The sequence below is a fragment of the Hylaeus anthracinus genome, unplaced genomic scaffold (genome assembly GCF_026225885.1).
Source record: "Hylaeus anthracinus isolate JK02 unplaced genomic scaffold, UHH_iyHylAnth1.0_haploid 0, whole genome shotgun sequence".
In the NCBI taxonomy this organism is placed as follows: Eukaryota; Metazoa; Arthropoda; class Insecta; order Hymenoptera; family Colletidae; genus Hylaeus; species Hylaeus anthracinus.
The window spans coordinates 21,280,240-21,304,239 of record NW_026533254.1 but is presented as its reverse complement, the minus strand read 5'-3'; the positions used below and the strand labels follow the sequence as shown (position 1 = coordinate 21,304,239).

The following is a 24,000-nucleotide window of genomic DNA, read 5'->3' as shown; positions in this document are numbered from 1 at the left end:
TATAATTACAAAAGCTGAAAATTTCAAGGGGGTTGCCTTGCCGAATTTGGACTAAAAAATTTCTATTTTTAGATCTTGCCCAGGATATGGTTTTCCAGGTTTCTGGAGTTAAGAAACACGATTCTGAAGTCGTTTTCTCGTTAAAAAAATTGTACCGCGTTATTCACTTACAAAACTCTCTTCTTCCTTGGGTTTGGGGCTTTATTTTCGCAAAACTTGCCTACCTACATTTCGAAAAAATATTAAAACTGCACTAAAAAGTATGAAATAATTTCTAATTAATTTATATGAATACTCACCAGTTCTAGATATAATTGCTTAAAAGTATGAAACAGTTTTCATTTCCTTTATATTAAGTTATATCGAATAATATATTAAATTTCTATTTCCTTTATATCGCAGTTTGCGATATTGTTTTTCTAATAAATTATATTAATTAAAACCTTCGTCAAATCACGGTGCCAGGGAAACCGTAATCTCCTCCAAATAAATGTAACATAAAATAATATTTTATTTGATATAATATTTCAAGTAATATCATTCCAAAAGTGACCATAGGATGAAAGCAATCACTAAATATAATAACTCGTTCAGTTGTGTCATGCTTTACTTGTCACTTCACCTGTCATACTTTAAAAAACCATTTCACAATTACTCCAAATAAATAAAAAATAAAATAATATTTTATTTCACATAATATTTCAAGTAGTATCATGTAAAAACTGACAACAGGTACAAAAGCAATCACTAAATATAATAACATATTCAGTTGTGTCATGTTTTACTTGTCACTTCACCTGTCATACTTTAAAAAACCATTTCACAATTACTCCAAATAAATAAAAAATAAAGTAATATTTTATTTCACACAATATTTTAAGTAATATCATGTAAAAACTGACAACAGGTACGAAAGCAATCATTAAATATAATAACATGTTCAGTTGTGTCATGTTTCACTTGTCACTTCACCTGTCATAATTTCAAAAAAACAATTCCACAATTACTCCAAATAAATATCATTCAAGAATAATTTATATTCGCCACAATATTTTAACTAAAATCATCCGAAAAGTGTCTAGATCTGCGATCCATGGATCGGCACGCACGCATGTTCGAGCGAAGCGTAACTGCGGGAACCGCGTGCAGTGGGTGGGAGTCACACAGCGCACAGCCCTCGCGAGCGAAGAGTAACCGAAAGAACGGATTTCAACTCAGTCTGTCCGCGACCGTCCGTCAAGCAGACGTCTGCAGACCACGTTCTCCCCATCCCCCACTTTTCCTTTCGTCGGTACCGTCGTTCACAGAGTGTCTCTTACGCAGTGTCTCGAGGGCCTCGTAGAAGCCACATGTCGTCTGCGGTGCAGCCGCTACCGGCACCCTGACCCATCGCCAATCGCGTTCCCGACGATCGATCGATCATTCGCTGGTGTGCAAGTGTGTGCTCTCGTTACCGATCGACGGTCGATCCACGCGTCGCGTATGACAGTTTGATCTAATCAGTGCTCCGTACAGTGACTGGAAAAATATGTGGTCCGCGAGCATCATCGCAGTCCTCGTTGGCCTCGTCGTTATCGGTTCGCCACCCTGGTGTTCCGAGGCGTTCAACGTGGAGACCAAACATTACGCGGTTTATCAGAACGAGAGGAGATCTATGTTCGGTTTCGCTGTGTCGGCGTACAGGGACAGATTCGGACGAGGCTGGTGAGCGCTCTTTTATTTCTTTCGCGAGAAAAACACTTTGGAACATATATACACGTTTCAGAGGTGGAGTCATGCGGATACTGGGTGCTTTCCGATAGCTCAACCCTTTCGACTTGGCTGTTATCTAGTTACATTCTATTATCTCTTCTAGAAATTAATTGTATGCAGACCTGCGCGCTTATGAAATAATATTTTAAATAATATGGTATTTCATTTCGTAATTATTTGAAATATTATTTCATGTATATGGTATTTTATTTCATAATTATTTGGAATATTATTTGAAATATTATTTCATTCATATTATTGATACTTCGTCAATACCTCAAATGTTACGGGCATCTGTCAATAGCTATTTCGAAGGTTTTGGAGGTAATTGATATCGACTACCTCAGATTTTTATATTTGTTTATACTTCCCCGCTGATTCAATATATTATTTGAAATATTATTTCAGTATATATGAAATATTAGTTATTGTCTGATGTTCGTAACAGTTGATAAAAAGTATCAATACCTCGGTGGTCCAAATGTTAACAAATGATACCAAATACCTATAGTGACTGAACAAATTATTGATGAGATACAAATTTTTTGAAATGTGAAAGTCTCAATTTATTCAAATAGCGATGATGAAACGACAACGCTACAATTTTTAATTAAAAGAAAGTTGGATGAAAAATACAAGTTTACACAGCCGACTAATAGCCGTCGAGTTGAGTACGGATGTGCAGTGTTGTGTCGACGATTAGGGCAATTGGAAAGCTCCTGTCATAGATAAAGCAGGGAAGACACAGGCCTGCCTGTAATTGGAAATCTGGAGATGCTTCACCGTTAGAAAGAGAAACGATCCACCTTTCAGTTTTCATTTTCATTCATTTTCTTTTTTGTACTTTCATTTTATGTATACATGGAATATAACAATCTGGAAAGCATGCCATATGTATTGTAAAGGATAGTTAATTTTCATCTTCATCTTCATTTTATGTATTCATGCATGATAAAAATATGGAAAACATATGCCAAATGTATTGTAAAGGTTAGTTAATTTTCATTTTCATCTTCATGTTCATTTTCATTTTCATTTCATGTATTCTTTTTCATTTTCTTTTGCACCTTCACCTTCGTCTTCGTCTTCACCTTCGTCTTCACCTTCGTCTTCGTCTTCGTCTTCGTCTTCGTCTTCGTCTCTATCTTTATTTTACGTATTCATTTTCATTTTTTCATTATATGTATTCATTTTCTTTTTCACCTTTATCTTCATCTTCACCTTCATCTTCGTCTTCATTTTCATCTTCATCTTCATTTTATGTATTCATTTTCATTGTCATTTTCATTTTACGTATTCATGAATGATAAAAATATGAAAAACAAATGCAAATGTACGAAAAAAAAACAGTTTAGTCAGCCAACATTTACATGTCTGTTAGAATTTCGTTTCGTTAAAACTTGAATATTCTTTGCATCATTGCAACTACTTTATTCGTCATTCGTGACGTCATAGAATTAACACGACTTTTTTTAGTCCTGGAAGCGTCGCAGACGCATCATTCCAGAAATCGACGATTCGTTCGATTCACGTGCCTGAGTCATCGTTATTAAAAGTCATTTGGTTACTTACTTGACTCATACGTAACCAACATTCTTAAAGGAATATGTACAGTTCCGCCGATAAAAGGAACACCGAATCGCTGCGTAAGCGTTATTTCCGTAGGTGCAGCTCACTGGTTGTATTTGTCAGAAAAGTGTCCGTACGAATGAAATTTTTCACACGAAAAATTTTCTGCTTCGTTCTCTATCCCGCGAACGTTATTCTCTAATGAAGTTTTTTTAGAGCGATAAAGCTCGAGTTGCTGAAGATAACGACATGTAGGTTTGGTAGGTGCTTTCAACCCTTAAATGCCCCAATTTTCAAACTTGATACCGGACTTTTAAATCGAATTGTACATTTGCTTTGATTTTAATAATTGGCTGTTAAAAATTGTTCAAATAATAAATGCATTGGTACTTTTCTTTAAATCAGTATCAATTTATTATCAATATTAATAAAAATTATTACTACTACAAATAATAAATAATTTACAAATGCTGTAAATAATAGAATAAAGACAAAAATAAATTACATATTACAATTGTAAAAACAAAGATAATATTTGTAATAGTAATTACTACTAAGAAATTATTAAGTAATAACTTCTACGTGTGAGGCTGTCGCAGTAGATATTTCTCGTTCGTATTTGGAAAATGATAAACGAAATAAAATTACATCTTGAAAATTAATTACATAAAGCAGCACTCCTACGTGTTTAGGACGACCACGATCTCCTTTTAAGTCTTCGTCCCAGAAACAGAGGAGCAAGTGATTCGCGCCGTTCCATGGCGTTGGCGTTGGCTGGAACCTCGATAATGAAATATCGACTTTCATTTACCCACGATTACCGCGAGAAGAGTATAATTTTTTCTTTCGTAAACGTGCGCTGGTATCGAGATATTAGATTCGATCTCTATAATTGCGCTCCTACTGGATTCGAAATTGAATCGCGCTTGGTTTCTAAACCGGATGGAAAATAATAACGTCGTTACTTTTCATTCGTTACGGAAGCTTTCCTGTTAAATTTCTGCACGCGTTTGCTTCGAAATGTAAATGGTATCAATTATGGTATTTATGTTAATTGTAGGAGAAAAATTGTATAAGTTGCTGAAATGGTAGAGTGAGCGCATTGCTCTGTTTTTGTTACAGTATAATCAAGTATTTTTTCTACAAAATTCTAGGTTGGAATTGCGAGTTAGAATTAACGAAGCACTTGTGTAAATCTTTAAATTTGAATGTTATCGATAACGACTGAAGTAAAATGGTTGTTGTTGGTACCGTGACTCACGACTATTAATAGTTGGGCAACTAATAAAGGAAATTGTATCTGGATATCGGCAGCGAAGTTCTTCTTTCAATTGTCCCAGTTCGCAAACAATTATGCAATCATTGAATGGGACTCGTTCTTGTGTGCTTTATCAAGCGCATAAACGTCAAACCTCCCACGAGATACGTACGACGGAAGTGCTCCTATCTACCTCATTTAAACTCCGGTGCTTACCAAGTTCGTAATTGCAGGTGTTTGAAGCTTTTCTTTTGATCTTCGGTTTCTGTGGTGACTTGATCCTTAAGAATTTCAATTTAAAATAGTTGTGTTGAAATAGAATAGTTGAATAGTTGTGTTTATATGTATAGAAAAGCTCCAATTCTGAAAGAAATGTTTCTTTTTTTTAGAACAGTATAATTGTACTTTTAGTGTTGAGTTAATAATTACGTTGAATGTTTATTTGATAGGAAACAATAATAGTTATGTCAAGTAAAATGTTAATAAATCTCTCTCTCTCTCTTTCTCTATTATCGTAATTCCTGAGTAGAACAGAGTCCTATTATTGTAGTGGTCATCAATTTCCCCGAGACAATAGTTTACTTCAAGACAGGTCCGATAACAGGTGCCTAGAACCGCTCTCCTTTTATGTTCTCATTCGGGATCAAGGCGAGCGGGCCTGCCTCCAGTTTCATCGTGATCCATGTAACAGCTCAGTGACGATGAACTTTCATCTGTGGGCGATAAGTATGATCGAGTGCCATTTCTCGCCTTCGGCGCTCGTGAGGCCACCCTTCCAGCTCTGTCGAACCTGCTCTCATAGTTTAGTCGACAATTTTCCGGGAAAATTAAACCTTAATTATCAAACAGCTGCGATTCCGATACAAAATTTAGTACTTACTTAATTCTAGTTCAGACGATAACGACATTCATATATATTGGAAAAAAAATTTGTTTTTCTGTCACAGACGACTAGAACCACCACAGCCTGTACGCCCGATTGAACGAGCGTTTCGCGCCACAACCTGCGTAACAGCGCGTAACTACTTATATAGATCTCAACGAAGTATTTCATAAAAATTTGTGTCGTTAGTTGAAACGTGTTTTATTATGCATAAAAATCCTGGTACTGTATGGTTTGATAGTTTTCGCAAAATTAATTCCTAAAAATTACTGAAAAAACAAACTTCTAGACAATAATACCCCCTTAATATCAGTAAAACGAAATTGTTGAAGTATATTCCAATTTTTCGCGATGCTCAATTATTGGGTATATTCGATGGGTTTTACTTTATCCATGGTACGAGCGGTTCATATATGGGTGACAGAGCGGTTATCGCGCCCCAGAGAATCGCGAGCAGAAGGTGTTTCGTTTTCATCGCGAGGGTCGTCTCGTGAGTCACGCGGGCCACGAATAAACGTTTCTGCCCCAGCTTCTCTGGCGACGACGGATATAAATAATGCCGACAGAACGAGGAAACGCGGGTAATGGCATCGGTTACGTCGGCTGGTCGTTGGAAAAATCGCGCGCGAAAGGTCGACAAGGTCCGACCGCGTAATTTATTCGACTCCCAACGGAGTTTGAACGGTTTCAAGCAGCCGCGATGGAGACAGGATTCTCTGTTTCTGCGATCTTCCAACTCGAAGATCGATCTATGCTAGATTTTGCATAGATTTTGCATAGATGCACAGTAAACGATCTAATGAAAATGGGCTATAATGAACTAATAAAATACAAATATTATTAATTAAAAATGTTGATTATATCTTTTCTCTACGAGAAAGGTTCTGTTACCTCGATAGAGTAGGTTCCATAGGTATTCGTACTCTGTATGTTTATTGATATCTAAATTGAATAATAGGATTGATGTTTCGAAATCAATTTTTATTATATACATATGCATGTGTAAGTTTTATTCGCGTATATATTTATAATGGAATATATATTTACGAATATCGATACTGTCATTCAGACTTTCTTCGGTAGAAATCTTACATAGATTTCAAGAAATAAAACAAAAGTTACCTCCCTCCGGTAGAGAAGACGCGAGAAAGAAACATAAACTGCTGTCAATTTCTGAATTTCCTAATTCTTCAAAAAAATCTTACATCAGGTCTCGAGGAATATATAATAAGAATTCTTTTCTCTTTCTCAAGCTTAAAATCAAAGAGCAATAAAAATCATTGTTACCTCTAAATAACACCAACGCCACTCTGAACAAAGTCGCCATTTTGAAAGAGATCAATTTCCCAGTGCAATAAATTCCAGAATCAATTTATGATTATTATTCGTCGTCAGGATGGTGTGACGCCTCGACTCTTTGTACATTGTTTTTTTCGAAAGACAATGGACGGCCACGGATCGGAGGAAAATAAAGCACCAGGCGTACGGAACATCCAAAGCCGCAGGAAATCCGGATTACATCGTTCGTTATGAGAAACTTCGTAGGCGCGTATATTTAGGCCAGTCTGTAGAAGCTTTACGAGAGTTCGTCCTCGTTAATCTGAGGCGAGGCGAATGCACCGGATCGCACTGTTACCGCTCTGCTCTCGCATTAATTCCCGAAATAGAGTCCAACAGTGATATATATAATCGAAAGTCCTACCTACCTTCGAGATCCAACGATTTACAGCCGGCCACAGGACGCGCGTCACGCGTCCTGCGTGACAGACCTTCTTGATCTTACGTCGTTTCGCGTTTAAAAACGACACGTTCGCCTGTAGTAACCGAATGTATTCGCTTACTGGTTTGAAACGGCGTCGTTTCAACGTGTTTACATTGGCATCAAAGTGTCTTCTTCCTTTTAGCGACGGAAGGAAATCGAAGGTTGATTTAATCATAGAACTCGCGAAAAGGAGAATTAGAGGTTGTTCTGGTTTTTGAGGGATATTCTAGTTCAGAACGTCAATTTTTAGTTCCTTTTGAGAATTTTTTTGTTTATATAAGAAATTTTTATAAAGGTTTTCAAAATCTGATTAGAGTTCGAATATTTTTTTTTTAAATATACAATTAATAAAGATATTAATACGTTTTTGTCAGAGAAACTTTTATAACCTTCTAAAAGGGTATTTTAGTCTTGTGCGTCAATTTCTATTTCTTTCTCAGGATTTTTTGTTTTTTAATCTAATACAAGGAATGGTTATAAAGGGTTTTGCACACACGTTTATTCGCATTTTAAGAACATACAGAATTTTTCATAGATAAAAGTAATCAAAATTAATTAAACGTAGTATTTTTTTTTTTTGTTCTTTGAAGAACAAAACTGTAAAGAAATTTAACAGGAAGAGAAAATCGTTGAATTTTTAAGAATTTTTAAAATGAAAAATACATAATGTGGAAAGTTTATATTTTAATACACGATTGTATTACACAAGAATCTGTGATATCGATAGACGATACTCTTTCTCTCGCGAAATTAATCGAAACGATCCTCCACTTTTTCCCTCCTTTTCCGTGATCTCTTTTCCGTCGATAAACTCATCCTATGTATAAACCGTCGTAGCAAACACGTTCGACGGATTCAGAGCACGAGGTTGGCTGTGATACAGGATGTTAGGTCATCGCAGCCCCGTTACGTGGGCGGCACGTCGCTCTCGGTTTGCTCTGATTAATACTCCCGTAATCTTCGCGTTCGATCTACTATTACGCTGCCTCCCGGTCCTCCTCAATGGAACCACCTTGCCTTTCGTTCCCCGCCAATTGGAAGGCCCTTCGTGGAATACCAAATTGAGACTCGACCTCCCGTCGTGATCTTATGCATACTGCGAGCGCCGTTTCTCTGAAGATGTCATCTAATCGGCGACCGTATCAGTCATCGTGCTGTCCGCGACGTTCTGGCTAACGACAGCGTTATCGGACTTATATCTGGACCAATCTCGAGTATTCTCGCGAGACCCGAAGCTGGTCGTTTACATATGCGTAATGAAGATCGTTGTTGCGTCGGGTCCGGGACTCTTGCTTACGAAGCTTACGGTTTCTGGTACTGCGAAGGAGGTGTTCAATTTTTTCCTTATGGTTTCTGATTCCATGAATTTTATTTTATCTATCTCGTGAGTTCGTTATTCTTTTGAAATCATGGTTGCATATCGATGTATGCTATCGGTCATTTATTTCAATACACCACTTTATCTCCACGTTTGTTTGTTTGGTGTTTCATTATGGTGCATGAATTTTAGAATATTCATATTGTACTCCTCTTTTTTGTACATTCGTTTTGCAGGAGTATTTTAATTCTAATTTTTATAATCTAAATTTTGTACGCGTTACAAAAATGTGCACTTAATATTTAATTGTTATTACAATTCTTAATAACAAAATTACATTGCTTGATTTATAATGATTAACATTTATAAAACATTTATAAAATCATATACTTTATATTAGGAGTCATGTATAAACTACAATCGCAATTTTCCCCATTTTTTAATTTTTGGACATTATGAGTTTTTCCCCCTTGGTCTTTAAATTAATATTTATTTAATTATTTAAACTAATTCACTTTGAAGAAGCGATCTAACGCTTACTCATCTTCTCTGGTTGTCGGTGTGCTTCTAACGGATCGTAGAATGTAAACAAACATTCAATCAAGTTCCATGCTCCACACTTATCAGTAGTCGTGAGTACTATTGTTAATCGGTGGTATGCTACCGACCAAAGTACGGCTATGTAATATTCAATATTTCCAAAAGGCGTTATACAGAAGTGGAGAATGTCAATGTGTACTGAAGAAATTTTAAATATTCAAGATTTTAATGTCACCTTCAATTTTTTTTTATTAAAAACAAATTTTGAGATCGACCAGTATTATGTCCTAATTGCCATTAGCCTAAAATATGACAAAACTCTATTCTTGAGTTTTGTAACGATTTTAATATCACCTTTCATTTTCTTTTAATGAAAACAAATTTTGAGATCGACTAGTATTACGTTCCAATTGCCATTAGTTTAAAACGTAACAAAATTCCACTTTTGAGTTATACTATAACGATTTTAATATCACCTTTAGTTTTCTCTTAATGAAGACAAATTTTGGGATCGACCAGTATTATGTTTGAATTGCCATTACCTTAAAACAAACTAAAACTCTACTCTTGAGTTTTATTAATATTTTAGAATGGGTTTCGCAGTGTTCTATTCAGATAAAACCTATGTGAATGGTTCAGACTGTACGTTATCTAAGAAAACAATACTATTACATCCTTCGTTTCTTCTGTTCGTCGTGCGAATTAATTATCCTAGATAGAGGACGCGTTGACGCATGACCGTTTCCACGAAGCGAAACTAGTTCCCCTTTGTCTGGAAAGTTTCTATTATACGTGCCCTAACTTTTCGTCGAGAATTCCGGGAAGCATGTGCTTCTTATCACATTCCGCCTCCATGAGATAAGACCTTGTCAGGGTTTGCGAAATTGCCATTTCGCACGGTCTTTAAACAAATTCGCGACTGTTCGTGTAAATGTTGACGAATGTTCGCATTGTCGTATTTTTACCTCCTGTTTCGTTTTTTAAGTGACACTTTATACCTGGCGTCCATCATAACTTGGATACTTGTTTACTATTCTTTACAGTTACCTAAATAATTTTATTATTTTTTTTACTGTTAGCTTTTGTTGTATTTAATAAGTTGACAAGCTTTACATTTAATTATTGTAAAGCAGTAGGTTTTCTATCACAAACGTGTATGCTTTTTTAATCATGGCTCACGTACATACCTATTTATTATTTTGTACACTTACTTGTATTTTAATTCAGTCTTCGACTTTTATCTTATAATATCTATGCAAAATTGATAGAATTTTTGTGTACTAATCTATGGATGAATTCTTTGTAAAATCATAGGAAACGTTAAGCGCGGACTTGGCTGTTTCACGCTAGTTCGAAACTGGTGTTTACAGGAGCGTGTCGCTGGAGGAGGAAGCGAGGATTCAATTTCCTCGTTTCCGGTTGACGAAACAAAACAAAGGTTGGGGTGGAACGCCGGCTATCAGTCGTACACTTTTCGCTTTTAAGCAATTTGCGCGTAAAACACATAAAGCGTTTCTTCTTTTTTAACTTTTATCTTGTACTCTTATCCTGATGCATCCTGTCCTCAAAGTATGCGAAAACGTTTCATAAAAGATACCTGTGACGAGACGTAAAGGGCTTTCCAAGATGGCCTTCAGGGATAATTACAATCCGAAACGTTAGAAATATAAAAAGCTTCTACTAAGGCTCAAATGATTTCAATAATTTCATAAAAGCTATTATTCAAATTATTTTATTTATTTCGATCGCGAATTGAATTATTCTTACAGTATAATATTCTTATGTCTGTATAAAGATAATTACAGAATGAAATATTTTCCAATGAATAAATAAAAATTACTATCTTTATGATCGGTATAATAAATGTGTAATGGATGTTGTTAAAAAATACAGTTTCAAAGAAGTTGTAGTGAGGATGTTTTCAGTGCATTTATGGTAGAGATATTTGTGCATTTATGGTGACTTTACAGTAATACCTTTCGTATTCCTTCATTATATTTATTTCATCTAAGCAAGATATTGCAATTCTCCGTATGTACACTGTAAGGACGTTTATCTGGATGTTTTCTTATCAATGAAGCCTAACAACAACATCAAGGGATAAACCCTTAGGTAGCATCCCAGTTACAAGATTAAGGACGAGGGTCCTTCTAAGACAGCACGTTACTCGTGGCTTTTTATTCGCTCATTGGTCTTTCCTTTTAGCGGTCGCCCACCGTGGCATACCTGGCACACCTTCCAATCGATTATCGGCTCGCGTCGAGGTGGCGTTGATACTGATGGATCCCGACGATGCGGGTTGCTAATTCCTTCTCTTTTCTGCGGACGTGGCTGTCAACGCTCCTGCAGTCGTTGTCCCGTTAACGTGCATTTAATTAGGTTGAAAGTCTTCTCGAAACTGTATCTTTCGTGATTTAAGCGATGTCGTAAAATCGACAGGTTGCGATGATTTGAATGAAGAAGAGGAACGTAGGTACCTGAATATGTTTATGGTACTGCAAAATTTATGATCTATCGATTGTATCATGAATCTTTCTATCTTCTCTTTGAATCTTCGTGTTTGATGTTATTTTTATTAATTGAGTACTGCAAACTGGGTCGTTTGCATTTATCACCAGTTCTTGTGATTCTTTTATGCTTCAAAGAGTTTTTGATTATTTGAAATTGATTTTTTATTTCTCCATAACGCTATTTGTTTATCAAAGTTGAATTAGGGGAGTTTATATAAACCTCCATTTGTCACGTTATTTTTATTAATTGGAGTGTGCACTTATTCTGGGCGATAAACGATTGGGTTTTCGTAAATGGGCGACGAAAATGGGTAAAACGAAGAGAAAGAGAGAAAGGTGCGCTTAAACTTCCCCGTGAAAAGGAAAGAAGAGGAAGGAAGAAGGCGGAGGATCGAGATAATGGGGATCGCGTGAGGCACGTGCCCGAAGCTCTGCCTGTGTCATTATCCAAGAGGAGAACCGACAGCCTCGGGGGCCTATTACCTTTACCTGGCCGCATGCAAACATGTGTGCAAATGCTCTTACACACGTGCCCAACATGCTTGTGCCGAGAGGCCAGGTGGTAAAGGTCTGTCGGTAAAATAAAGAGAAAGAGAATATTGGTAAATGAGTTACTGCTTTGCTACCGCGCCCGGTTCTCCTGCTGTTTTGTAGCTTTCAGTGTCACTTGGTGTTCGTAGTTTCAAGTAATCGTAGACACGCGGACGACGTTTATAACTAGGTACTAATTTCGCATAACGAGTCAGAGATGAGTAATTTTTACGCGAACCGATTATTAATTCTTATTTCTCTGTCAGTGTTAATGAAGAGATGTATTCTCTGTATGTAGAATTATATTTGTAATTAATTATGATTATCTCTGTCAATTAAATTATTATAAGTTCAGGTTTAAATGTAATATTAGGTTGTAACATATGATATGTCCGATTTTTAAGGGTAACTTTAAATGAACACAACTTTTTTTCTAATTAGTGTATTTAATCGTAATAAGAATATTCGTCCGATTTCTGAAGGTTTTCTCATTGAGGAAGTTGCTACAGTCTAATTACTATTGTTCACCCTGTCCTACGCAACGAAACAAAATTGATGCACTTAATTCGTTATTAATACCGTAAAATGACTATCAAAGTGACTGTTATCCATAAGAAACATTATACAAATTTCCGAGTAGAAAGTTTAGCAACAACGCAAAGGAAGCAAGAATGATTCGATTTAAAGGCCTCAAGAACTCCGATGCCATGATTCCCGATCGTTTGTAATACTCGTAGCCTCGCCTTCGCATGTTATTTCCTCGATTGCTTCGTCGGATACCGTCGTACATTAATTTAAGAGCGCGCGGTAAATTTCTGTAATTAATCGACGCCAGGTGATGCTCCGCGATAATTATTCTTCGGGACGCGCTCGACGCTAAACGTGACTAAACGTGTGTGTGCTCACGAGATTTTTGTGTCACGTGCGTAACGTAGCTCGTTCCCTAGCGTAGCGGGTGTCGTAACGACAAGTACGTGAAAGTCATTAAGCATCGAGCACGCAAGTGTGCAATTGAAACGGCTGGTTAAGTGATTTACTAGCGTCATTTCCTACGACCACCGTAGAGCCACGGTGTTGTTATACTTGGCGCATTATTTTCTGACATTTTTGCTAATAGAGTTAATTAGGTGCGTTTGTTATAAGAGTTTTACTACCTTTCGATAAATACAAAGCCTGTCGAGTTTTTCAATATAAGAGAAGGTAATAGTAAGAAATAAATAGTAAAATTATAGCTAAATGTAAAGAATAGTAAATAAGTATTCAAATGGTGATGGATGGAATGTTTTTTATATATGTATATCATAAGGCAAAATTAAGGAGCGAATAAAAACACGACTAAACATACGAAAGAATAAACAAGTACGTGAGTCACAAATAAATAAAAATTCTATCAATTATTTAAATATAACAGAAGGTAATAGTGACGAAAGTAGTAAAAGCGTACTCAAACGTAAAGAACAGTAAACAAGTAGATGATATACAAGGATGTGTACAAATAAATATGCAAAATACGGTAAACATAATACAACATTAGAAAACAACAAATGTTGCAACATTTAGAAAACAAAACATACTTCAATTTACATTTCTGTTCTTCATCCGTGTATATAAAAATATGAATTTACGTAAACATCCGATGTTTAATTAACACCCACCACAACGTAACCCTTTGCATGGTGTATAAAAATTATCCATGTTCTATAAAATCTTTTTCTTTTGTGCCAAATATATAAGAGGATTCTATACAGACTCTTAAACATTTCTTTGTGTCGTTTGTTTTAAGGCAGGCAATTTTTTGTTTAAAGCAGAGTTCTTTTGCTGCGAGTGAAACGAGAGTCACAGTATAAGAGGAGAAGTTTCAAATGATATATTGGACTCTTTGACCGTTAAACTTCCGGCGTGGGTTTCCAAAAATCTGTCAGGCCTGTCGTTGGGAATCTTCGACGCGTCGACCTTGTGTCTTCTGTCCATCCAACTGTTACTCGAATCCTCCGAAAAGTCAGTCTGTCCACCATATGGCGACGTTCACCTACGTGCCTCTTGGACAAAATTGCATTGTTGCCCTTCCGACTTTGTTCGACATGTGTTTTCCTCCTAACGCGGTCCGAGTGCTGCGAACGAGGATAACGTGACTTGAAAGGTCGGGAAAAAGCGTTTTATGGGCGTCCACTGGAAGATTTATAGTTCCTCTCGAACTCTCTTTCCGACTACATTGATTAGACATCATGGCAGAAGAAGCTATGTCCGTTTCTGCACAGCTGAGTTTGAATTTGAAGTGTTCTTTCTTTTCTGTTCAAATTTATTCAAATAGCGATGGATAAAACGACAATGGTCCAATTGTTAATTAAAAGGAATACGAATGACAGGGATTTACATTTAGTACGACACAGACAGAACGACATGTTATTTTATTTCATAATTACTTTCATACCCGTGAACACTTTTGAGATAACATTATTCGAAATATTATTTCGAGATAAAAGGTAACAGCTGTACATATTCTTTATTATTTGATAAACCTCAAGTATTAATCGAAAATAAATTGTGGAATATTAAATACAAAGTATGGTTTGTTAATAGAGAATTAATTATTTTCGTTTAAGGATTTTACAGTATTTAAAGTATAATTAAACCTTTGAACAAATTTCTTGCCAGTAGTTTCATTATACTTGCAACAAAATGCGACATGTACTAAACAAATAATCACTAATCTAGAACTTTGAACACTATCTTTTCAGCTATACCGCCAATAGTTATTTCAACTTTTTATAGTTAGGATGAAGTACTCGACGATAGAAATAGTCGTGACTACACCTACACGACCAGCGTATTAAGAATGTTTTTACTGCACGGGGCACGTATGCTCGGGATATTCCCATCCCGGCACACGTACCCGCGATTGTGTTTTCAAGTGTATCGTGAATCATTCGGTAGCGCAACGTGATACCGACACGCGATACTCGCTGTCAATTCGCGTTACTACCATGGATGCCACTGGTCCACGTGTGGCTGATCTACGAATCGAGGTAAAAACCGCGACGAAGCATCTTCGTATCACGTGCGAGCCGCCAGAAACACGTGCATAAAGTCCGAGCAGAATGGAAATGGAATTTGTAGTATGCTTCGATCCCAGCGTTTATGGCTACTGTAGATGCTTATTCGAATGGACATTGGACATTTACAATCGTACACCTAGTAGTTCGAGTATATGGCAGAAAGAATTATATTCAAGGATTTATATTTCACATTTATTATAATTATATTTTATTTTATTCGAAGCAATAAAATAGCTGATTGAGCTGCAAGAGAAGCTACAGCTAATCCACAAAATAGAAACTCACTACCAATCCTATACGAAGGTACTCCTACTAAAACTATTTATGGAAATTGTTGAAATTGTGTTGTAGATGTAATTTTAGTTATCGCCTTAGATACTTGTTTATTATTCTTTACGTTTAATTATAATTTTACTATTTTTTTTTTAATATTACCTTCTGTTGTAATTTAATAACTTGACAGGCTTTACATTTAATTATTGTAAAGTAGTTGGTTTCTTATCACAAACGTATATGTTCTTTTAACCGTGAATCACGTACCTACTTATTTATTATTTTCTATCCTTAATTGTATTTTTATTCACTCCTTAACTTCTGCCTTATGAAATACATATATGTATAAACACATTCCATCCATCACACTTTGAATACTTCTTTACTATTCTTTACATTTAGCTATAATTTTACTATTTCGTTTTTACTGTTTCATTCTGTTATATTTAAAAACTTGACAGGCTTCACACTTGTAATAGACACGTAAATATCCACAATCGTAGGGTACTGGATCGATCGTGTACACTGTAGGTAAAGCGATCGACTGTGGGTCCGAGGATCGTGGATTCGAATCTTCTCGTGCCTTGTTTTTCGTTTAGACTCCTACAATTACCTGTTTCTCATTTTTCTTCGTTTATTCAGAGCAAGTTCTCTTCCTTGAATATTTAATAAAAAATAACTGCATTGAATATTTGCTCCCCGACGAATAAAATTTGTCCACCTTTGCCTTTCCTGTACCCCTAGCTGGTATAGGACAAGACGCTCGTAATCGTTTCTCCGAAATCAATAATAAAACGATAGAGAGTTTATTTGTTTAATTGGTCGAATGGTTGATAAGGCGGATAAATGAGACCGTAAAAGATGTCATGCAACTGCAATTGCATTGTTCGTACCGCGGATAGAGAAATGGGTCGTCGCGTCGTGAACCCAGATGAAACGATGCTGATTAATTTGCTCTTCCATTAATGCGATTAAGATCAGCCAATTACGTTGCTTGTCGAGACCCAGTTCCTTCCGTGATTGATCTAGCCTGCTATGCGACTCGAGTCTGATTCTAGGCCCTCTTTCGCGTATTGCGGTCGTTTATTTATCGAATGATAACATGCGCTGCAATTTCAACGAATGGATCGTGTCAGGACCACTCGAATCAAAATAGGACACGTAAAACTCGTACACGAAAGCCTAATCGAGAACATCGCAGTAGCCTACGTGTTTTGCATCTAGTCAAACGTTAACGATTTAAGTCAAGTTTCAACACATAATCTTCGCGTGCACAAATTGTCTGGAAATAAGTAAAATCTTGTAAAAAAAGAAATGCACCTGAGATATATATAGGCTTAGGTATATAACAACTTTGTTATGTTTGTCTTGATTCGTGAAAAATTAAGTCCTTTCTATTGATTTTTATTTTACTAGTCACATTTATTTGATCTGTTTGTGCATATTAATTTATAATCTCTTGTCATTACTAGACTACGGATTTTATGCATTTATGTATTATTATTTACATGTTATATATTATTTTGTTTTATAATTTTATACACAATATTTGAAATAATCTAATTATTTTCTTTTGTGATAATATTAGAAATCTCTTACGGATAAAATTTTTAAAGGAATTTGTTGTAAAGTTTTCAAAATAAAGATTATTTTTGTTGCATATTATTTTGAAGATTATGGTACAAGCTAATATAGCTTGTAGCTGTAAATACGTGGTAAACATAAGCAAAAGATATGTGCGTACTAAGGAAAAACGAAATAATAATATTATTATATTAATTAATAAATTAATGTATATTTTTTGTTTTTTTTCATATTACTGTACGCTACAAATGTATAAAATCTGCAGTCTGGTCATGACATATGGTTTTATTACATAAATAAAATTCAAATATAAACTATATTCAATGATAATTTAATAAATAACTTGGATTATTTAATGGATACCGTAAACAAGACTTTTAATATATATATTAATAGTATGTAGAATTTAAAAATATAGTTTCATTTGTATATACGACATTTCATATCCACAATAATGTAAACAATATCTATTTTTCTTGCATAAAAGTAGTACTTTTATTCCTTACAAATTCCATTCAAACTCAGACTTTCATCTTCAACAACTTTTATTATATAAAAATTCTATTACAACTGTTTTTCAACTTTCTAAGAAGGTTCACAATTATTTCGACCCGAACCTAAAACCAAAATTGTGTCACCAGTGTAAAAGCAACGGACCGAGAAAAGTCTTTCGCAATCTCAAAACACGAGTCTTGTCATCGCAATGCGGCACCAAACGAGCAGATATCTTGTATTATCAGCGAAACAGACGTAAACAAGTAAACGCAGTTGTCCGATAAGAATAATGCCAGAGAAACGAACGAATCGTCGAGATTTTCGGGGCGACCAACGGAGTGATCGTTCGTTTCGCTTGTTTTACCAAGTCTGCCGCCCATACGACGTCTTCTGACCATTCTCGGCTATTCGGCTCGGTTCAGGCTACTTAGAAAAGTCATTTGGTCGTGCGCGCAGGTTTGAAGCGAAAGTCGATTTTACGCCTACTTGTGTATTTTTTCTTAAATTTCAGCGTTCGATGCGAGACGTAGATTAGAAGTCGGATTAGCATTAAACGAATCCAATTTTTTTGTCTCATGCGCTTATAAAGCTAACCCGGGCACTTTTAAAAGGGTGAAAGGTTTTGGTTAATTTGAAATATTATTTACAATAGCATACTCTTTTGCTTTATAATTTTATACGCATTATTCGAAATAAACTAATTATTTTCTTTCGTGATAATATTAGAAACTTTTAATATTTAAAACTTTTGCTTGAAGAAAGTTGTTGTAAATGTTTAAAAAAAAAAAATTATTTTTGTTGCATATTATAATATTATGTCAAACAACACGTTATTCTATTTTATAGTTATTTTCGTAACTGTGATTCGTTTTGAAGTAACATTATTTGAAATATTATTTCGAGTAACACATTATTTTGTTTTATAATTTTGTACGCATTATTTGAAGTAATCGAATTATTTTCCTTTAGAATAATATTTGAAATCTCTTGCAGATGAAGTTTTAAAAAAAAAACTTTTGCTTGAAGCAAATAGTAGTAAAGGTTTCAAGAAATAAATTATTTTTATTGTATATTATTGTGAAGATTATTTCATTGACTGCATTTGAAACAAAATTCAATGAAAGAATTCGCAATATGTTCTAACTATTGTTTCAAATAGTTATTTTTTATTTTCGTTCCAAATAAAATTTGCCCAGGTCTGTTACAAAGTCGCTAGTTTAATTTGGTCTGTGAAAAACTGTCTATTCGTCCATCGATAATTATGAACTTTGAGGAAATTTTAAAATGGTCAAAAAATTGATCATTCCAGAAATATCCAATGGCATAACATTATGCATTAGATAGAATCGAATAAAATAATACAGTAGATACACTTAAATAAAATGATTTGGTGGATACAATTAAATAAAATAATGTAGTAGATACTCTTAAATAAAATAATTAAGTAGACACACTTGAATCAAATGATCCGCTAATTACAATGAAATAAAATGACGCAGCACCGAGGGAATATATCCAATTTCTTATTTCTAACGAAATTATTTGTTTTAAAAAACAAAATACCGAGGCTCCTTTTGAAGAGTCCTTCCATAATGAATCCTGCGCAACAATTGTTTTTAGTATGAATGAAAAGTTACAAGGCTCGACATGTGGTCGTTTTCGCGAGCGAAGAGTACTCACGTTGAATTGTAAATTCACACACAAGAACAAAACGGCACAGTTAATCTCGATCGCTAATCGAATCCGTTGAATGGCCTTGAATTCATTCAAAGACACTCGTACGCCCCGCCTCGCATGCTTTGCGCTACCGCCAGATGCAAATTACGCTCGAGGAATATTCAATTGGTTCTGTAATTGCTCGTGACACAGATAGAGCCGAAGACTTTACGATTCTGGAAAGCGAACTCATGTCCTTTTCACGCCTGATGATCGTCAAAGTCTCGTTTTCAAATAAATATACGATTAATTCGATCGCGTAAATAGTTGATCATGTAACCGTCCCACTTTATCTTGCAATAGAAGCAAAAGCTTTTTAAGTATAGTTTGTTGATGATGCTTGAGGGAAGAAAAAGGAGAGTCGAACTTTTCAGGAATAAATAGGAATAAAATGTGACGCGATAAATTATTTAAGCTTAATTTATTAAGCTTAAATCGCGGATGTTTATAGGAATAAAATGTGATGCGATAAATTATTTAAGCTTAATAAATTAAATTTATTATTTATTATTTAAGCTTAATTCATTAAGCTTAAATAATTTATCGCATCACATTTTATTCCTATATAATTAATTAAGAGTTTCATTAAGTTAAATTTTATATTATTGTTTCATTATTTGTTTCGTATTGATTCTCTTTCGTATTTATGTAGAATTATATTTTATTATATTTATATTTTACGTTATTTACATATATTATTTATTTATATTATTTATATTTTTACATTTTATTATATTTTCAATTGTTCATGTTACATGCGTGATTTATCCACAGGATAAATATATTAAAGAGAACCTAAATAAAAAAGAGTGCTGGTCCTTTGCGTTCGCTTCTTTCGTCTTGCGTCAAAGGGAATATTGAAATTCCGTCTCGTTCGAGGATATTTCCTGTCGATACGATCAAAAAATTACCACTCACCCGGAAATCGCTTCTTTGTCGGCTGTTAATTAGAATACAATCCGCGCGTGTCGATGCAACGCGATAATTTCAATATTACTTCCACGCGTTCGACGCGTGAGCTAATGATTAACGAAATTTGCTTTTGAATGCCCCTTACCATACCGTCGCATAATTAGCTATAGTCAGTGAAACATTAGATTTTCATATTCATCCAGAGGTAATAGTAACGCAAAACAAGACATGTTCTTTTAACCTGGTCTCGACTAATTAAAAATGCTCATTTAATTCAATTCAATCATTTTCAATTTAATCTCTCTATGAATATCAAAAGAACTCTTTCGTTCTTCGATAAATCATTTGCATCGTGTAAAACATTCCTTATAAAAATGTTACGTCTCAGCGACATATATTTTTACTTTTTTTTTATACAGGATGTCACACCTAAATCAAATCACGGGAATATCTCTTCTGATTGATTTTAATGATATCAAAAATATTTTATATGTACGCAATTTAAATGGTATTGAGAGACCAATACGCTGAAATATATTTTTTCCCAACATGCAAAAAATATTTTTTACATTGTCACAATCAGAAGAGGAAGACTTTCAAGGATATTCAGGAAGACTGGTTCACTTCTGGCACTCTATATATTTATATTCTTCTATATAAATTTCTTTCATAACTCCTAGTAATTATTTTTGTTCATTCAAGAGCTTAAGAATAATAAATCTGAGGACGAATAATTAGTAATGGTAAACCTTTATAATACATCTTCACGAAACGATATAGAAGAAGACACGTGATTAATCAAATTTTTCCTGGAAAATAAAGATGGTTTTGCACCACTTCCATGATGAATAATTAATTTTACTAAAATTTGCAGGGTTGATATATTACCCCAATGATGGCAGAGGTTAACGGGTTGACTTTACAGGGACAGCTTAAATAATACGGTAAGCCACCCTTCGTTTAAGGGATACTTTCCCGGGGGCGGTCGTAAATCGAGCTACCTGCGTGTCACGCACGCGTTTACCCGCGATTTTGCTTCCAGCGATCGAAGCTTTGCTCACAGGGAAAGTCGATTGGTGTTGGTGAGGAGGTGCTCCTTATAAAGTAGCGGAGCCTCGGCGTCGATACGCCTCCGTTCGCCTTGCGTCATCGACTGATCGCGCGCCGAGACGCGGCATTGCGTGTGTCCTTTAAACTTCTTGCGGGACGATACTTCGGAACGACCCTCAAAGAATATAGTACACGTAACGGAGGCCGGTTAAATTTTATTCGAATAATAGGTAACGAATGAAAGTAGCGCATGTATCAAGCAATATATAGCGCATAATTCAAAGTTTGAATTTTATCTAACGTGTGACGAGGTAAATGGTTGTCGATCTTTCATTCATTATTCGAAATTTTATTCGAATAATAGATAACGAATGAAAGCAGGACATCAAAATTTATTCGAGTGAATATGTACAATTTTGGTTGACCACTGTGATATATTTCTTTGGATAATTCAAAGTCTATATTTTATCTAACGAGTGACGAATTAAATGCTTGTCAATCTTTCGTTCATTATTCGAAATTTTATTCGAATAATGGGCGACGAATAAAAATATAGTATAGCGATTTACTAGCAATGTTATTAAATCAGTTTCTATTTTTCCAACACGAGGTATGATTTTATTTAATGATTCAAATTCAAATTTTGTTATTCAACGAATAATGGAGTATCTCTTATTCGTTATTTGACATTCTTATCTGGATAAGAATTTTGCTTATCTCTATTTCCAGTTACCTCATAGTTATATAAATTTCTTCTATATTTCTTAGTGATCATTTCTGATAACTAGACCGCGGATGTTTATTTATGCATTTATAGCAAGCTGAACGACGAAAATATTCGAATATATATAACAATGGTCATTGTTACAAAACACCAACAATAATAAACATATTATACCGTTTAAAAGGCAGGCCATACTTTCATTCAAGTCACAATTTTTTCTCTCTATCTGTGAAAATATGAATTCGCATAATCATCCGCATCTCTTTGTGGCTAAATGAAGTCTGATATCAGAAATGCTAGTTTATTATCCAAGCATGTGTATCACTCTACAAGTTCGCGTCGAAAGACTCCACGCAGCTACTGTATAAGGATTCCGTGGGTCTATCGGTTTCTAAAGACATAAATAATGCGAGACGAGATGTAACGGCATCATACGTATCAAAGTAAAAGATTTTTCACCGTCTTCCGTTTTTCATTTCGTGTTTCTCAAGTAGGTTAGTCGCTTGTCAATTTAGAAAGTACGTGTCCACGATGACAATTTCTTTCCTCCTTCGAGCATAACGCGAGCCAAGATTTATCTCGTAGCACGTTTATTACTGAGCTGTACAGTATAAACACGAGATAAAACGGTATCTTAATGCATTCCTGTGACATTTCGAGCCTGGAATAAATCAGCAATAAGAGACATTCAGTATTTGAGGGGAAATGATATCGAAGTTTGCTCACTGATCGTTTGTGCGTTGAAAAAGTGACAGTAAACTATTAATTCACTCAAAGTATTTACCAACTGCCTGTCATTGTTAGATAGTATGAGTATAATACAAATCAATCTGTTGAATTTTGGAAGAAAGAAGAAATACTGAAATTAATAATTGCACCTTTGTGAGGAATATTTTGAAACTTAACTAAAATAAAATTATTTCCACGTTTACGCGTATAATAATGTTATATAAATACAACATGAATGGCTAAAATATTCCTTTCTCGACAATTTCTCTGTATCTCCTCGCGTTTCCAAAATAACTGAATTAGTCACGCTACGTGAATCATTTTGTATATGTGGTCGCTAATAACCACAAGGCGGACGTGGCCTTATTGAAGTAAAATAAAAGAGCTCCGTAATATCGAATTAAGCTTCTTTTTCGTAGTGTTAGAATTCCACCGGGTACGTCCGCCAACGAGGAAGGAATGAAATTTTGCAATAATTCGGCGTCGCTGGTTTAGCGGAATTTCGTTATGCTCGGCGATAATGTATCCGAGTTGCATGCGCGTATCGCGTGGAAGGCATATTCTACCTGGTTTTAAATTTCCTAGCACGCACGGGCTCATTACCATATGCGCGTTCCCGGGGAAGATCTCGAGTTCGGTGAACTCTATACCAAGGGGTTACAACCACTTTGCCCACCCGAATTTTCAAGCTATTTCGAGAATTTTTCTTTGAGCGGTAACAACATTTTATTTACATCGAGATTCATTAATTCGTTGTATAAGTATTCGAATAGAAAATCATTTTTTTTTTATATTTTTTATTTTTAGAAAAATGGCGGCTTGGCAGACGATTTAGTGGAGCGTGTAAAAAATAATAAATGGTTCAAGCTAGCACAGTGAAACAAAATTAATCAGTTTCCTTAGGCCAAACGCTAGTGAAATAGATAGCTGACTTTGAAAATATATATTTTTAATGAAATGGCATCGTTCCAAACTAAAACATACAAATTTAATTTAAAATTGTGGTACTTTTGCATGCAAAATACAAATGTAAATAAAACAAAAGAATCCTAGATAATTTGCAACAACTACTCCAAACCTATTCAGACAGTATTTCCGTGTAGATAGCATAAGCATTAATGATTGTAATACATTCCCCTCCACGTGACTTAAAATAACCATGAAGTGAATCTTTAGTTGTAAATTATAAAATATTGTTATTCGCAGCTTCTCGTGTGACAGTGTCCAACAAAAAACTAGGTCTAAACCTGCTCAGACAGTATTTTCGTGTAGACAGCATACGCATCAACAATTTTATCACATTTACCATTACGAGTTGGGGATTATATTTAACAGTAT

The 24,000-nt window shown here is 35.0% G+C and overlaps 1 protein-coding gene across 2 annotated transcripts in view; it reads left to right on the top strand.

Annotated features, from left to right (window-relative positions):
* The first annotated feature begins 1,191 nt into the window (after positions 1-1,191).
* LOC128886141 (integrin alpha-PS2-like) overlaps positions 1,192-24,000 on the top strand; it is a 111,668-nt gene continuing 88,859 nt past the window's right edge. For both annotated transcript variants that reach the window (XM_054140765.1, XM_054140756.1), the window contains exon 1: positions 1,192-1,704. In XM_054140765.1, the coding sequence (XP_053996740.1) occupies positions 1,529-1,704 (176 nt within the window). In that variant the 5' untranslated portion in view covers positions 1,192-1,528. The remainder of the gene's footprint in view (positions 1,705-24,000) is intronic.